Here is an 18659-nt window from a genome sequence, read left to right as displayed (position 1 = left end):
GATTCAGGTTCTCCACAGCAGTCTTCCACTGGCCACAGTGAGGGCGCTAGGTCTCCCCAGTCTCCAGCTAGAAAAACTCAGAACATCTAAAGGTATGAAAGATGGAAAGAAGAGAACTAAAGGTAGGAAAAAAAATAAATAAAACTTCCAGTCCTTTCCTTATGTGGCTTCCCTGGTAAATGTTTGTAAGTCTTGGAGGCCACATAAATATTGAGGGGTGTTTCAACAGACATCCTAGAAGTTGAAAGCCAAAAGGAGGTAAGGAAATAACATCTGATGTTCAGTTACAGGTGAAGATACTTTTAATGGGTTTGGGACATGATAAACTAAAATGCTCTTTATACTGCAGTTTGAAAAAAAAAGTTGTACTTGCCAATATCTTTTATAACTCAGCATTAAGTATGATTTTTTAAAAATCCTCAGAAAATCGATACCAGATTCTTTAGTGCAGTTTCCTGAGATTCTGAAGTAAACCTTCTCAACTGTGAATGCATTTAAAACAATGACCCTCAGTCACAGGAAGTTAAGGTTGCTGAGAAAGAAAAAATTTGTATAGACTTTTATAATTACTACGGCTTAAATCTGAATAAATCACATTGAGCTTATGACACTGTAGCACTATATGTTTCCTATTTAAAGCGACATACTAGCTGCCTCCATTACCATAGCATAGGTGCTCCATGACTAATGTAGGGGTTACAGCTCAATAAACCATCACAAGTTGAAAATATTGTAAGTCAAAAATGTATGCAATACCCTGATGAACCCATGGTAAAGTAAAAAAATCCTAAGTTGGGGAGGATGCAGAGCAAGATGTTCAAAGAGAAGTCTCCACTGATTGTTCTCCATGCATGAACACCAAATTTAACAACTATCTACACACACAAAAAAACACCTTCATAAGAACCAAAAATCAGGTGAGTGATCACAGTACCTGGTTTTAACTTCATATTGCTGAAAGAAGCACTAAAGAGGGTAAGAAAGACAATCTTGAACTGCTGACACCACCTCTCCCCGATCCCCTGGCAGCAGCCACACAGTGTGGAGAGAGAATCTGTGCACTTGGAGGGAGAGCACAGCAATTGTGGGAGCCTAGAATTCAGTGCTGCTGACACTGGGCAGAACTCAGCAGTTGCCATTAGAGGGCGCATTTAGACCACCCCTAGCCAGAGGAGAATTGCTCATCCCAGCTTTCAGAAACTGAGTTTCGGCTAGCTGTACCACCATGGCTAAAGTGGTCTGAGGTCCTAAACGAACTTGAAAGCCTGTCCGGGCCACAACAACTGCAACTCCCAGGCAAGTCCTAGTGCTGTGCTGGGCTCAGCCAGTGAACTGGGGAGCACACAATCTAGTAAGACACCAGCCAGGATGGCTAAGTGCTTATGTCACCCCTACCCCAACCCCAGGCAACACAGCTTATGGCTCCAAAACAGACCCCTTCCTTTGCTTGAGGAGAGAAGAGGGAAGAGTGAAAAGGACTTTGTCTTGCAACTTGGATACAAGTTCAGCCAGAGTAGGATAGGGCACTGGGAAGAATCCTGAGGCCCCCATTGCAGGCCCTTGCTCTTGGATGACATTTCTAGACACACCCTGGGCCAGAAGGGAGTCCACTGCCTTGAAAGGAAGGACCCAGTCATGGCAGATTTCATCACATGCTAAATAAAGAGCCTTTGGACCCCGAATAATCAGTAGCAGTAGCCAAATAGTACATAGCATGGCCTCAGGTGAGACTCTGAGATGCACTGGCTTCAGATGTGACCCAAAAGGCAAAGGGAAGAATAAAGGGGACTCTGTCTGAGCTTAGGTGCCAGCTCAGCCACAGTGAGAAAGAGCACTAAGCCAGCTCTTTGGGTCCCTGATTCTAGTCCTTGGCTCTTGGATGGTATCTCTGGACCTATTCTGGGAGAGGGGAGCCCACTGCCCTGAAGGGTAAGTCACAGGCCTGGCAGCATCCACCACATGCTGGCAGAAGAGCCCTCGGGCCTTAAGTGAACATAGGCAGTATCCCAGTAGTACTCCTCGTGGGCCTGTGCTGCTGTTAGACATGAGGAGAAACTCCTCTGCCTGGGGAAGGGGAGGGAAGGATGGGAAGGACTTCAGGGGTTTTGGCACCAGGTCAGCCATAGTAGAATACAACACCAGGTAGATTTCTAAAGTTTCCAACTCCAGGCACGGACTCCCAGACAGCATCTCTGGACTTACCCATGGCCCAGGGAACTTGAGCTCCTGAAGAAAAGGACATAGCCTGGCTGGTTTTGCTACCTGCTGATTGTAGAGCCCTAGGAGCTTGAGCAAACGGATGGTATCCAGTTAATAGTTACAGTGGGCCTTGGGCAAGACCCAGTGTTGTGCTGGCTTCAGGTCTGACCCAGGGCAGTCCCAGTGATGGTGGCCACAGGGACGTTGGTGTCACCCCTCCCCCAGCTCCAGGCAGCTCAGCACAGAAAGGGAGACTCTGTTTGGAAAAAAGTGAAGGAAGAGAACAAGAGTATCTGACTGGTAATCTAGACAGTTCTTCTGGATATCATCCAGGACTACCCAGGTGGTACCTCTATGAGTCTGCAATAGCCACGGTGTTACTGGGCTTGGGATATCCCTTAATGCAGATATGGCTACAGTGGCCAAAAACGTAGATCATAACACCCAAGTACCTTCAAATACCTGGAAAACATTCCCAAGAAGGACAGGCACAAACAAGCCAAGACCAGACACTGACAAGCATCCACAAGCATAAGACCATCCAGGAAAACATGACCTCACCAAACTAAATAAGGCATCAGTGACCAATACTGAAATGATGGAGACTGTGACCTTTCAGCCAAGGAATTCAAAATAGCTGTTTCGAAGAAATTCAAAAAAATTCAAGATAACACAGAGGGAGAATTCAGAATACTATCAAATAAATGTACAAAGAAATTGAAATAAAAGAATCAAGTAGAATTTCTGGAGTTGAAAAATGCCATTGACATATTGAAGGATGCATCCATCAGAGGCTTTTAGTAGAATTGATCAAGCAGAAGAAAGAATTAGTGAGCTGGAAGCCAGGCTGTTTGAAAATACATAGAGGGGACGAAAGAATAATTCTATGTTGAACCATTGTATGTCAGAGACTATCTGTAAATGTTGGTTTTTATTATTGTTTTTGATGCTACAAGTTACTATTGAATCTAAATACTGTCAACATATTAAGATCAGACTAGGTGGCAGGCTACTGGTTATGTCAACACTATAAACTCCTACTCCCACACTCGGTTTTTAATCAAACCAAATTTTACAGTACATTATATCACATCCTAGTTTTCAGCCCCGGTTCATATCTTCAATGAACCTCATGAACATGAGCCATGAGTAGATTGTAAAGAAAGCCTCAGCAGGCCCCGGAAGACCAAAGAGTCCTAAGAATCCTCAAGGTAGTAGCCAAGAAGTCACTAATGTGGGTTCTGCCTTTCAAAACAGCTACCAACGAAGTATTTTGATGTTCCACATAACATTATCAAAAAATTAGCCTTTCAGGCATTTAGGGGCTATATTACCTTCTCATTTTTTCTGTTTCGTTTTGTTAAGATGTAGTCTCACTCTGTCACCCAGGCTGGAGTGCAGTGGCATGATCCAGGCTCACTGCAACCTCCACCTCCTGGGTTCAAGCGATTCTCATGCTTCAGCCTCCAGAGTAGCTGGAACTACAGGCCCTTGCCACCACACCCAGTTAATTTTTGTATTTTTAATAGAGATGGGGTTTCACCATGTTGATCAGGCTGGTCTTAAACTCCTGACCTCAAGTGACGGGCCCACCTCAGCCTCACAAAGTGCTGGGTTTACAGGTGTGAGCCTCCGTGCCTGGCCTCTTTGTTGTTGTCTCTGAGGGTACACTCAGAAAGCAATGGACAGCAAGTTAGAGCAAAGAGATGGTTCCTTCTGCCTATTTTTTTCTTTTAAAGACAAAAATACTCTCAGCTACATCCACAAAATCTGCTCAATGCCTTAAGGATCTATTTTATTTTGCAACTTAAAAAGAGTAGGAGGCCCACACTGTTCTCACTGACCAGAGTCCGAAGATCACTTGGGCCTGGCACAAGGCCATAGGGCCATCCTGGAGTGCCGAGCAGTGAGCCAACAGAGCTTGTAAATCAGAAGCAGCTCCTCTTGAACCAGGTTTCACAGGAGCCTGAGGGACTTCAGCATTGGCAAAATCGATGTGTCCCATCATTCTAATAGCATTATGGTCAAAGAATTACAGAGCCGCTTTGTTTAGGGCAGAAGATCTTAGGCTCATACTGGATGTCACTTGATTCTCAATGCCAGTTGGTGCCAATTGGTGGCAGAAAAGGCCATTTGTCTTTCTAAGCCCTTTCCTTGGGTACTTTTGCCCCTGCATTACCTGATGGGCATGAGGAGGAAGAACCAAATAGTGTTGCCAGACTTGTGGGAAGTGGCTGCTTCCTGACTACCCCCACCTCTGGGGAATTATCTCATTAATCACAGTAACATACCTGGAGGAAAATGGTGTTTTAATTTTGTTGATGATTGTTGTTGTTTGTCAAGTTTAGCAAACCAACATTGATAGCATCTGTGAGTTACAAAAGGGAAAAAAAAGCAGAAAATATAGGCATGGTCTAAGCTTGCATGCCCCAACCAGCCTTCAGCTGTTTCTATTCTGCCTCTTCCCTGCAGCTGAGTTCTCCTGAGCCCTCTTGGTGGCCAATGGAGTATGCCTTATCAGGCCCAACTTTCCACAGAATGTTGGTCAAACCCTGGCTCTCACCTAAGCTCTGATCAAATTTTTAGAACACTACAATGACACTGCTTGCTATTGAAAGTTTGCACTGTTCTGAGGAAGTTTGTGACATTATCCCCAAAAGGTCCTTGTCAAAATGCACAGCGCCCAGAGATTTAGCACATTAATCCCATCAGGGAGCAATAATATGCTCGTGAGGATGTGACAAGGCCTATACTCTGAGAACATACCTCCTTCAAGGGAAAGAGGAAGCCCTCAAAATTGACGGCTCCCTACCCACCCACTCACATGCTCACTACCACTATCTGCCTTATACTTACTGGGACTTATATCATTAACCCTTTATCCCAGCCTGTGTCAATCATCCAAGAACCCCTGGACTTCTGGGTCATCCTCCACACTAATTTCCATGCAGTTCTGTATGTTCCTATTCTGTCCTCCCATTTCTCCCAAAACTTCTGTAACCCTTCCACTGTCCCCTCTATAATTCACTGCCCATGATCAACAAAATTCCCTGTATCTTTAACCTATTCTCTGGATATGCACTTCAGAATCTTACTCTAACAAACTAGAGTTTCTCCAAAAGCACTGCATCATTTTCAAAGGTGGCAGCTTGTCTCCCACAGCCCTCACACTGCTAAGCCTGAAGTGAGACAGTTATCCTCATTTTCTGTTTTCAGACCATTCTTCCTTCCTCCTCCCTAAAAACCTTTGACCCTCATGGCATCAGATTATAGCACACACGACCCTACATATTGCTTTTAACTACCAAAGCCCAATTCATTCTCCCTTACTTCTTAATGATTTTAGCTCCGGTTTCACTGTCACTCCCTGCAGTGAGACTCCTGTTTTAAGTCTTGAATATTTTCATTTGTTTGTTGGTAATCCACCCCCATCCTGCCTCTCCATTTCTTGACTTCGCTCTTTCAATGATCTTTTCATTTCTTCTACTTGAGTGCTAAGTAGTGAGATCTTGCAATGATCTTGCTCTCCACTCTATCTCAGCTACTCATTTCCAAAACTAAAACCTTGTCTTTTCCCACTCTCTCATCTCTACATCCTATCTTTCTAGCCTACTTCTATTGTTTTAATCTCTTGGACCTCCAATCCATTGACCTTTTTGCTGTCCCTCATCCCTCTGTCCTTCACCCTTCTTAAGGCTCACTCTCCTGGTCCAACTTAAATTCCATGGCCCATCATTATTATCATGCCCATGCATATAAACCTATCTCCTTGCCCTTCTCTCAATTTGCTGAAACCACCACTCTGGGTAAATCTAACTACCTACTCTGGTTTGCACCCATGTAACTGCACATGGTCTGGAAAGCACACACACAAGCAAAGACACAAAGCTAGAATAACTGGTTTGACTTTAATCACCACCATACTCAAATGAACCCTTAATACTGCCAACCAGTTATACTAAGCATCCCTAGTTCATTCACTCTCCCAATGTCCTAAGTTGTTTCACACCTTTTCTCTCACTCCCCCATCCTCACTCTTAGCTGATTCCTTGCCTCCAAATTCCCTGAGAAAATTGAAGCAATCAGAAAAAAACTCCCAAAGAATCTCATCACCACACCTACCCATTTACTAACACCAGTATTCCTCTACTCTGTCTTCCCACTTGTTCCCATAGATAACCATCCCTGTCCTTGTCAAGAGCTAGGCTTTGCATTTGTGCACTTACGTACTCCAGAATATTTCCCCAGCAATTGTTTCCTCTCTCACACCATCAACTATCAACTCTCTACCATTTCATTCCAATCAGGGTACAAACATGCTATCTTTTTTTGGTCTTCACTTTCCCTTTCAGTTTCTGTCCTATTTCCTGGCTCCCCTTTAAAGCGAAACTATAAAGCTGTCTGTACTTGCTGCTAAATTTCTCTTCTATTCTCTCTTAAACCCACACCAAACAGGTTTTTATTCCCAGCACTCCAACAAAAACCTGCTCTTTTAAATGTGAAGGTCGATTTTCAGTTGTCTTACTTGCTTTATCATGTTTTTATCTGATCACATTTGATCACCCACTCCTCCGGAGACACATTCAGCACTTGGATTCCAGGACACAGAACTCTCTTGATTTTCCACTTGCCGCAGTGGTTTTGCTGTCAAAATATTTTTGCTGCTGCTTTTCCTCAACGTTTTACTTTTGAGTTCTTGGTCCTCTTCTCTTTCTATACTCATTTCCTTGGTGATCTCATTCAGTCTCACAGCATTAAATATCATGTATATTATCAACAAATCTCAAATTTATATCTCAATTTCACACCTCTCTCTCAAACTTCGAGCTCATTTTCCTATTCCCTACTGAACATTTCAGGCTGAATGTCTTCAAGACATTTCCTACCCTACATGCCCCAATCTAAACTCCTAATCTTCCTCCCAAAAATCTCCAGTTGCCATCCCTCTGCCCCCATCTCAATTAATGGCATATCCATATTTCAGTTTGTTCGGGGGAAAAAAATCTTAATTTACAACCCTTATCTTTCTTTCACACTCTACATCTAATACATCAGGTAGCCCCAGTGGCTTTACTTTCAAATTATATCTAGAATATGACTATTTTCCACCACTTCCTCTGCCATCCTCTGTTTTGAGCCACCATCATCCCTTGCTTGGATTACTGCAAGAACCTCCTAATGCTTCCTCCTGTGTCTACTCTTGTCCCCTGGCAACCAGAATGAGCCTTTCAAAATATGTATCCTCTTTTTCTCCATGATCCTCCAATGGCTCCCATCTCAGAGTAAAAGCCAAAATCCTTTTAATAGCTTACAGTGTCATACATGATGTAGCTTCCCACATTACCTCATCTTCTGTTGCTCACTCCACTTCAGCCACTCCTTGCTATTCCCCACACATGCCAAGTATTCTCCTGCTCAATGCTTTTGCAGCAGCTCTTCCCTCTGACTGGGATGCTCTTCCCCAGGGAATCTGAACTATTCCCTCACTTCCTTCGAGTCTTTGGTTAAAGGTTATCTCTTCCATGAGACCTATTCTGACCTCTTTATTTAATACTATGCCACTTTTTTCTTTTTTCCATGGCACTTCCTTCCATTTATGTTTAGTATCTGTCTCCTCCTGCTATAATGTAAGCTCTACTGGACCAAGAAACTTTGTTGTCCTTTTCATTCATAGACATATTCCAAGCACACAGAACAGTATTTGTCATACAGTAAGTGCTCAAAAAATATTTATTGACAATAAATTCCTGAAGCCACACATTATAAAAATCTGAATGGTAGAAAGTGAGTAGAGAGAGGCCTATATAGACACTAAATATTTTGTTGGATATTGGGGGAAAAGAATAAGAGATAAAGGGAATGATGAGGGATTTGACAAAGCATTAAAAGCAACTGCCTACCATTATCGTTTAGTCCTGGGTGCAATTCAGGCACAAGCACAGACTTTGTGTAAGAAAAGCAAAGTATTAGCCCAAGCTGGTAATGTAGTCTTAGGCAATACTTAACCCACTCTGTGTCTCAGTCTCCTCCACTGTAAAATGGAAATAAAACCTCTTACAGGATCGTCATAAGAAATATATATATATATACATATATATATTTGTATATAACATGCATAGCAGATTACCCCACATGCGTTGGGTGCTCCGAAATACAGGTGCTATTATTTATCAAACCCCAGTATGCTATTTACCTCCTGAATTTATGGAGACCTCGGACTCGATAATTCAGGTGTAGTTATTTCCCAAACCACAATTCAGCAAGAATTTCAAGGCTCTAATTGCATTTCATTATAAAAAGGGAAATTAATAACTTCCACAAGATGGCACTGTGTCCCAGCTCTTTTTCTCTAAATTCAATGGGTTTGAAATTTTGTATAATTGTGTAACTGATGCCCTCTGCTGACTTGTTTTCTTTTTCTTATCCTTGAGCTTTTGGCTTAGAGGATGTAAATGATGGCGCAATATGCATCCTCTATATGCTCAGTATGAATTATTAAATCCACAGTGTAAGCCAGCTGGCCAAAGTATTTCTCAAAAGTTTACTGACACCAATATGATATCCACACAGAACCACCATGCATGTTGCTACAGCCAGATGCACATGCCTTCTAGTTACATGTCACTCATAAATCAGCTGCATCATGTAACAAAATAAAGTGCACCTGTCATCCTATAGCTCTACCTCTCCTCAATCCCTTCCATACCAACTTTAATCCTTGGCATGATTTTGGAGGGGTGAGCAAAGGTGCCTCCCCATTCCTCTCCCCTTGATCTCACTTGCCACACCACTCTCCAGCCTTATCTGTAACTTAGAGTGATAAGAAGCAGAGCTGGGAGGAAGGGGTGCAGAGGGAGAAGCGGAGACAGTTTCTTATGCAGGCAAGGATTTGGCAGGCTGGGATTTAATTCCATTGCTACTATAAACTTTTCCTCCTCACCATTCGCCTTTTCCCATACACACCACAGTATTCTCTAAAAATATAAATCATTAATATTCTACTTGCACCCTTTCAGTGTGGTTTAAATATAAGAGACTTAGATCACTGAATTTAAGTGATGAATAACTTCCCAGACAACTATCATACTACTTTATACCAATTGTCTTCTTGGCGTGAATCCCTGTGCCAGCAGCAGCCAAAGAGGCATGCCGCAGGTGAGCCTCATCATCCTTCTAATGGCAGCACACAGGGCTCTGGATTGCTTGACATTTCCTTTTTCTTTCTTTCTTTTTCTTTCTTTCTTTCTTTCTTTTTTTTTGAGACGAAATCTTGCTCTGTTGCCAGGCTGAAGTGCAGTGGCATGATCTTGGCTCACTGCAACCTCCACCTCCTGGGTTCAAGTGATTCTCTTGCCTCAGTCTCCCGAGTAGCTGGAACTACAGGCATGCACCACCACACCCAGCTAAGTTTTGTATTTTAGGAGAGACAGAGTTTCACCATGTTGGCCTGGATGGTCTTGATCTCTTGATGTCATGATCTGCCTGCCTTGGCCTCCCAAGACATTTTCTTAACAACACATTTAATGAAATTTTTTATTTGCAATTTTTCTTAAACTTTTTTTTTTTTTTTTTTTTTTTTAAAGACAGGGTCTTGCTCTGTTGCCCATACTGGAGTGCAGTGATGCAAACACAGCTCACTGCAGTCTTGACCTCTTGGGCTCAAGATCTGCCTGCCTTAGCTTCTCATGCAGCTGGGACCACAGGCATGCACTACCACCTCCAGTTAATTTTTTAAACTTTTTGTAGCGACGGGGGAGTCTTACTTTGTTGCCTAGATTGGTCTTGAACTCCTGGGCTCAGGCAGTTTTCCCACCTCAGCCTCCTAAAGTGCTGAGATTGCAGGTGTGAGCCATTGCTCCCAGCCAGGTACTGCATTTTTTACAAATTGAAAGTTTGTGGCAACCTTGTGGTAAGCAAGTCTGTCAGTGCCATTGTTCCAAATGCACATGCTCACTTCATGTTCGTGTGTCACATTTTGGTAATTCTGACAATATTTCAAACTTTTTAATTATCTGTTATGCAGATCTGGGATCAGACCAGTGATCTTTGGTGTTACTATTGTAATTGTTTTGGGGTACCACAAACCATACCCTTATAAGAGGGCAAACTTAGTGGATAAATGTGTGTGTGCTCCGACTGTTCCACTGGCCAGCTGTTCTGTCTTTCTCCCTCTTCTCAGGCTTCCCTAATTCCTGAGACACAACAGTAACAAATTTAGCCCAATTAATAACGCTCCAATGGCTTCTAACTGTTCAAGTGAAAGGAAGAGTTGCACATCTCTCATTTTAAATCAAAAGTAGAAATGATTAAGCTTAGTGAGGAAGACATGTCAAAAGTCAAGTCAGGCTGAAAGCCAGGGCTCTTGTGACAGTTAGCCAAGTTGTGAATATAAAACAAAAGTTATTGAAGGAAATTAAAAGTGCCACTCCCATGATAAGCAACTAAAACAGCCTTATTGTTAATACAGATAAAGTTCTAGTGGTCTGTATAAAAGACTAACCAGTCACAACATTCCCTTAGGCCAAAGCATAATTCACAAGATCCTAACTCTTCTCAATTTAACAAAGGCTGAGAGACCACAGGAAGCTGCAGAAGAAAAGTCTGAAGCTAAGAAAGGTTGATTCATGAGGTTTAAGGAAAGCAGCCATCTCTGTAACATAAAAGTGCAAAGTGAAGCGGCAAGTGCTGATACAGAAGCTGCAAGTTATCCAAGAACACTGACGAAAGTAGCTACCTACGCTCAACAATAGATATTCAATGTAGATAAAACAGCTGGATACTGGAATGTGCCATCTAGGACTTTCATAGCTAAAGAGAAATCAATGTCTGGCTTCGAAGGACAGGCTGACTCTCTTATTAGGAGCTAAAGCAGTTGGTGATTTGAATTCAAAGCTCATTTACCATTCTGAAAATCCCCGGGCCCTTGAAAATTACGTTCAATCTACTCTGCTTATGCTCTATAAGTAAAACAACAAACCCTGGATAGCCACACACAGCACATCTGTTGCATGGTATACTGAATTTTTTTTTTTTTTTTTTTTGAGACAGAGTCTCGCTCTGTTACCCAGGCTGGAGTGCAATGGCACGATTTTGGCTCGCTGCAACCTCCACCTCCTGAGTTCAAGCGATTCTCCTGCCTCAGCCTCTAAAGTAGCTGGGACTACAGGAGCGTACCACCACGCCCGCCTAATTTTTCTGTTTTTAGTAGAGACAGGGTTTCACTGTGTTACCTAGGATGGAGTTGATCTCCTGGCTTCGTGATCCACCTGCCTTGACCTCCCAAAGTGCTGGGATTACAGGAGTGAGCCACCACACTCGGCCAGTATACTGAGTATTTTAAGACCCGTGTTGGGCCTACTGATCAGAAAAAGATTCCTTTCAAGATATTACTGTCCATTTAAAATTTGTTTTCAGGCCTGCTAACACAACAACCATTCTGAAGCCCATGGATCAAGAAGTAATTTTGACTTTGAAGTCTTATTTAAGAAACACATTTTGTGCCTGTAATCCCAGCACTTTGGGAGGCCGAGGCGGGTGGATCACAAGGTCAAGAGATCGAGACCATCTGGTCAACATGGTGAAACCCCGTCTCTACTAAAAATACAAAACATTAGCTGGGCATGGTGGCGCGTGCCTGTAATCCCAGCTACTCGGGATGCTGAGGCAGGAGAATTGCCTGAACCCAGGAGGTGGAGGTTGCGGTGAGCCGAGATTGCGCCATTGCACTCCAGCCTGGGTAACGAGCGAAACTCCGTCTCAAAAAAAAAAAAAAAAAAAAAGAAACACATTTTGTAATGCTATAGCTGCCATAGATAGTGATTCCTCTGATGGATCTAGGCACTGCCATTAAGAACATTTGTAACTTGTGAGAGGAGGTCAAAATAACAACATTAACAGGAGTTTGGAAGATGCTGAGTCCAACCCTCATGGATTACTTTGAGAGGTTCAATACTTCAGTGGAGCAAGTAACTGCAGATGTGATGGAAATAGCAAGAGAACTAGAAGTGGTGACTGAATTGCTGGAATTGTATGATAGAACTGAACAGATGAGAAACTGATTCCTATGAATAGCAAGGAAAGTGGTTTCCCAAGATGAAATATACTTCTGATGAAGATGCTGTGAACACTGTTGTTGTTGAAATAACAATGTTTTTAGAATATGACATGAAATTGTTATAAAGCAGTGGTAGGGTTTGACAGGGTTGACCCCAATTTTGAAATATGTTCTACTGTGAATAAAATGCTATCAAACAGCATCATGTGCTACAGAGAAATCGGCCTTCAAAAAAAGAGTCAATAGGTGCAGCAAACTTCATTGTTGTCTTATTTTAAGAAATTGCCACAGCCACCCCAGCCTTCAGTACCCACCACCCTTATCAGTCAGCAGCCATCAACATCATGGCAAGACCCTCACCAGCAAAAAGATTCTGATTCACAGGAGGCTCAGATGATTGTTAGCATTTTTAGCAAAAAAGCACCTTTAAGTTAGGGTATGCATACTTTTTAGACATAAATGCATTTAGTAAAATGCTATCAAATAGCACCATGTGCTACGCACATGATTTATTTTATAATAAAGTCTATAAAGTGTGTGACTGCACACTTTACAAGGAAACATAAATTTTATACACACTGGAAAACAAAAAAACTCATGTGCCTTGCTTTATTGTGACATTAGCTTTATTGTAGTGGTCTGGAACCAAACCACAGTTTCTCCAAGGTATGCCTGTATATAGACAGATATTGATACACATATATGTGAATGGTATACATACTTCATGTGTGTGTATATGTCTATATATACACACTTATATGTGGCTGTTCTCCACTGCCAGGATGCATCAGGTCCTATGCACTCTGGCACATACTGTTCATTCTAGCCGTAATAACCTTCTCCCCACAGCCACCACTTTTCTATCCTAATTAAGTCTGCTGCCTCACCCTTCGACCTTGCATCTATCCCACAACTCTCCGTCTCCCACAACCTCCACAATGAATTTCTACAACCACAAAATTGTATAAGATCAGGGACTGAGTGACTCCAAATACTATAAAGTGTGACATGGAAAAGCTGAAAATGATAGTGCAGACATATTGTCATCCCACCAAGGAACTATTCTTGAAAGTTTCAGAAACTTTCTGGTCACCGACATGCACAGTTGCTACCTGAGTTCCCTGGACAATCACAAATGCATTCAAGTAAATGTATTAATACAGATAAACAAAAACTACAGTTTCATAGAACTCTTTACTATCTTCAACCACCAACACCTAGCCCTGTTCCTGATATGGACTATAGAATCTTTATGAGGCACGTCTCTTTTGAGACATGAAGCCAAACCAGGAGCAGGCAGTGGACAGATATTTTGGGCTCCACAGGTTAGTTGCTGAAACCTTTCTCTCCTCGTTGGCCAGTGTCCTTGGACATAGAAAGCAGTCCAATTGACCTTACAGCAAACCACCAATTTTTACCATAAAACACAATATGCATCTGTCCAAATAAAACTCTGAAAGTGAGATGACAAGAGCTGAAGACACTAGTTCAAAATCATGTCCCAGCCATTTTTTGAGACATTTATGTTCAGAGAAATAAAAACGTTACTTTTTAGGAATTCCACTCCCTGACAAAATTTCTGATTTGAAATTAATTCCTACTGATAAAAGGACAATACAGAAACTTGCCCCAAATCAGTTACCACAGGAATGACCACCTATCCCAGGAGGTACCTGCTGCATCTGGCACCTTATCTTTGCTCTCTTCAAGTTTTCTTACATGTCAATAACACCTAATACATTAGTACTATTACATAGTGTTAATGCTCATACATAGTGTTTTGTGTCAGGAATTCTTAAAAGCATTTTGCATAGATCCCATTTACCACAATTCTAGAGGTACTTTTCTTTCCACTTTACAGATGAAGACTGAGACACAGAACAGTTGTTGACTAAGATTTGATAATTTATTTCCTCCTTAGACAAGCTGGATTGCTCCCCATTATCTGATTAATTTAAACTTGAGACAGAATATACAAGTCAGATTTCATATTAAAAATCAGATATACAGTTACTGGGATTTCATTTAGAATCCTATCTGGAATTCTAAGGGTCTAAATCTAGGCACAAACTGTGAATAGAAACTATCAGTTGGAGCACAGTAGCAGTTGTCTACATTGGACATCTCCATAGTTGTTCACAGTTGCCACCAGTCACACAAAGTATGCCAGTTCCACTTGCTTCCATTACTGACCTGGCCTCTAAAGGCCTTCACCACATTGCCCTAAAACCGTCATCTGCCTACTTGTCTCCCCTATCCTCCAAGACTAAGCTCAAATGTCACCTCCTCTCATAAGTATTTCCTAATTATTCCAGCTGAAATTTATCTCCAGTTTCTGAATTCCCCCTAGCATTCTGCTTATTATGACATATCACACTCTCCTTTGTAATTAGTTGTGTATAAGCTTCCCTAAGAACAAAGTAGAAACTCTGAGTCAAGGTTAAGTAACCAATTCTGTGATCTTGGGCAACAAAACTGAACATAGCATCCTGTGTTCTAGGATTTGAGCCCTAGATAAATCAGAGTGAGCATTAGCACACTGAAAAGGGTAGAGAGAAGTGACTTTACGTACACACACACACATACACACACATTCTCTCTTCACTCTTCATGCTCTTCTGTCTGCCTACTATTTATGGAAAAATCATGAGACAACTTGATGAATGTGTTATTTTTTTAATAGAAAACACATCACTTCATATGTTACAGTGTGTAATTCAAGAGAGCCCCAGAAAGTTTTTTCATCCACAAAATAATAGAAAGAATGAGCTCCCTTACGACCCAGGGAGTTTTGAAATAAGACCTCCCTGGAAATTCCATGCTGCGTTTGACGTTCTACCAACTTTTCCTTGTTTTCAGCCTTTGGTTCATTTTTTGGTTTTGATCTCTATTCTCTTACCACAATGACATGCTACTTCCAGAATGGAACTCTGTCTTCAAGTTTTATACTAGTTAAGAGGCTAGTCTATCAGCTTGCCTTAATATGTAATGAATGTCCTAATTTAGCTGAGGAACCTGGACAAGTCTTCCTTGATTTCAGCTTCATCCCAAGGCCCATGAATGTTTTCTTTAAAAAGCTGCAAGCGAATGAGGTAGAATGGACAGAGACATGAGATAGATACCAGCAGAAGGGCAAAGAGTACGGCTCCCACAGCACTAATGGACAGCAGGCCTCCCAAGGCTGAAAACGCAAAAAGCAGTGTGACCCCCACATAGCTCCGGGGAGTACATGCCTTTAGTTTCTTCTGTAACATGGGCCATAGGGCAAAAATCTGAATGGCAAATGTCACCATGATGAAGGCATGCAGGGACCGGGGAAGGCGTGATGCCAAGCACACAGAAGCAAAGATGGCCATGTTCAAGGACAGTGTGCTGGATACAATGGCAGCATTGGCACCATAGTCAAAAAAGATGAGATGGCCTAGCAGCATGAAGACTGACATGGCATAGATGGTGTCAGTGCTGACAGACTCTGTCAGGGTCTTTAGCACTGGTGAAAACCCATAAGTGAAAGTAATGAAGACTAGGGCACTCTTCAGGTCAGCCCACCGTGTCTGCCCACTCTTCCTTCGCCCTTCACCTCCATCAATGACATCAAACAAAACATACCCAATGAGTGAAGAAGCCAGGCCAGTCCCAAAAAGCCAATGGGGGGCCAGAAGACCCTCATCCATATACCACCAGATAACTGCAAAAACACAGACACTGCACAGCTGCTGGATCACCACACTGGACTCAAATACCACAGCCCAATATTGGTATTTCCGAGCATGGATGTTTTTCCGAAGCTCTTCCAGGAACCGCCGGTCCACATAGTTATCTGGAAAGGGCTGTCGCTCATACAAGATCTTCTGCCACTTGACCTCCTTGGTGTTAGTTACAGGTTGGGCACACATTATCCTTTCATTCAAACTCAGGCCAGTTTAATCATTGCCCTCACAGAAGTCCAGGTGGCTCCTGTTCTTTATGAAGTTTTGAAATGAGACCTCCCTGGAAATTCCACGCTGTGGCTGATGTTCTACTGAACTTTCCTTGTTTTCAAAGGCAGCAACCCAGGCTAGTCCTACAACAGATGAGTCTGTCTCTGAGGCAGGACAACACAGCCAAGTTCCTAGAAAAAGAGAGACTGTGAAGCTGTGAAAGTTGTGAAAGGTCAAGGGTAGTACTGAGTTAAAGTCAAATCATTCAGTTTACTAAAAGTCTGAGCAAAATGTATGTGGTTATCACCTTATCAATTTGGGATATTGAAACTGCATTTCAGATTTGAAAACTGTAATTCCTTGAATAATAATATACATCTGTTAGCTATCACTTATTGAGTGCCTACTATGTGCCAAGTGCCTTATGTATCTTCTTTCACTTAATCCTCACAATGCAAGTTAGTATTAGTCCTGCTTTAGCAAAAAAGCTAAGATTCAAGATGTTTAAGTAACTTTGCCCTAAGGTAACAGAGCGGAGCCAGCATTCAAACCAGTTTTATCCCAAATCCTGTGTCTCACATTGTATTTCCCTCTAAACCAGTTCATAACTCACTGGTTCACATACCCCTCAGGTATATCACACTGCATGCTTATATCTGCGTCTGTGTAAATTTATAGGGATAATATCCATAGCTGTTATTGGTTCTCAAAGGCATGTTGTTTATATTTTTTAAGTTACCAATCCAAAGGCAATAAATAGTAAGCTGCACTATACAGAAAGATACGAGTGCTATAGTTTATTTAGCCAAAATCAAAGACTCAAAAAAACTAGACTTTTCTTCCATTAGCTGAGCTTAGCATACTTTAAAGAGCTATCATTCTACTCAAAACGGCGAAACTCTTTCGAGGATTGAAGAAGATAATCATCCCTTTTTCACAATGAGAAAACTAAGAATCAGAAACACCACAGCCATCTGGCAAATTAGAGGAAAAAAATTTCATACTGCCCCACCTAACTTCTGCCATGAAGACCCCAAGTGTTGCTTGGCAAGCCAGACACCGTTACCCGCCTCTCTGCTGCGGGGATCCCAGCCCAGGATTCTCAAGGCTGCCGCCGGGGCTGGAGGGTCTGCGGCGCCCAAAAGGGCAGCGCCCGCCCGCAAAGTGGGGTTGGGAGGGGACAGGATAGGATAAGGTGACCCCAGGGGCGCGCCATCACTCTCCGGGTCTCCCACTCCCACCGCCGCCCCTCACCCAGCCTTAGGCCTGCGGGCGACAGCAGAGAAGGAGCCCCGGAAACACTGACGATTACACGGAACCCACCTGCCCGAGAATTCCTGGGGATGTGCAGCTGGGTTGGGGGGCGGTGCGCTCAGCCTTTTTCCCCCGCCGGCGTGCCGGGGATGCGACTGTGGCCGAGTACTTCCGGGTCCGCCGCAATCTCCTCCGCGAGGGTGCCCTGCCCCGGCCTGAGCCACCGCGGCGAGGCTGCTGCCCTCTCCTGGCTGCTCAGAGACCTCCAGGCTCCTCTCCTGAAGATCGGCCTAAACCCGAACGCTCTAAACCTAGGAAAGCAAATCCCCAGCAATGCCCTACAGCAAAACGGGATGTGCCATCTGAAGGGCTGGGTAAAGCAGGAGAGGGACAGGTAAAGAGGCTGGGCCAGTAGGTGAGAGATAATGGCCACTTTCGTTGCGCTCCTTTTATTAAGTCAGGCCCTCAGCTAGGGACTTCCCTGCATCCATGCCTTCATTCCACAGATACTGGCTGAATGCCGGCAGGTAGCAAGCCTTGTTTGGGGTGCTCATGATACAGCCGTGAATGAAACACAAAAATTGCTGCTCTCATGAAACTCTCCTTTTTGTGCATTGATCTTTACACTGATTATATCATCTCCCCTCTCAAAGAGGACAAATCTAAGGCTTAGATAAGTTGTATTTGTCCAAAGACAGGCACCTGGGAAGTAGATGAACAGAGATCAATATCCAGTTGTCTATAACTTCAAAGCTTCGTTTTTTCCTCTTTACCTCCTAAGAGGGGTGAGGAGAAGATTGCTAATTCAAGTGAGTTCACGGAAATATTAAAGGATGTATAAACAGATGGAGGTAATAAAGAAACAAAGGGATGTGGTAAAACACAGGATACACTGGAAACAAAAGTTAGAAAACATGACCCATTTACTAGCTCTGTGACTCAAGTCAGATCACATTGACGTTTCATTTCTTCGTCAGTAAAATGGAGATGACACTATTTGCACTTGGCTACTTTATGAGATGGCTAAAGAGTTAAATATAAAATATAAAAATGTTTTGTAATGTGTTTACTATATGGTTCCTGTTAGCTGGCTTTGGCCATCATAATGAGAGCAATGTTCAAGTGTGATACATTCCGTAAAAATGATCTCTATTTCCCTCTAGGCTTCTGTTCCAAAGTTTGACAAGATTCCTTGGCTTAGTGAGGCCAGCCTTGTAAACAAGCCATTAGTG

The 18659-nt window shown here is 42.7% G+C and overlaps 1 protein-coding gene across 6 annotated transcripts in view; it reads right to left on the bottom strand.

Annotated features, from left to right (window-relative positions):
• PIGC (phosphatidylinositol glycan anchor biosynthesis class C) overlaps window positions 1-18430 on the bottom strand; it is a 44020-nt gene extending 25590 nt beyond the window's left edge. For 2 of the 6 annotated variants that reach the window (XR_004272904.1, XR_004272905.1), the window contains exon 1: window positions 17497-18430. Coding sequence is in view for 3 of the 6 variants with exons in the window: in XM_032291688.1 (XP_032147579.1) it covers window positions 15256-16149 (894 nt within the window). In the remaining 3 variants the exon portion in view is untranslated. Of the gene's footprint in view, window positions 1-14913; window positions 16388-17185; window positions 17467-17496 lie in introns of those variants that run through there. The other 4 variants (XM_032291688.1, XM_032291689.1, XM_032291690.1 and 1 more) reach the window with 4 other exon arrangements.
• Between the last annotated feature and the right edge of the window lie 229 nt (window positions 18431-18659).

This window comes from Sapajus apella, unplaced genomic scaffold (assembly GCF_009761245.1).
Source record: "Sapajus apella isolate SASKATOON/1434 unplaced genomic scaffold, GSC_monkey_1.0 scaffold25, whole genome shotgun sequence".
Classification (NCBI taxonomy): domain Eukaryota; kingdom Metazoa; phylum Chordata; class Mammalia; order Primates; family Cebidae; genus Sapajus; species Sapajus apella.
Note: the sequence above shows the minus strand (reverse complement) of the source record. Positions and strands in the feature narration are given on the sequence as shown.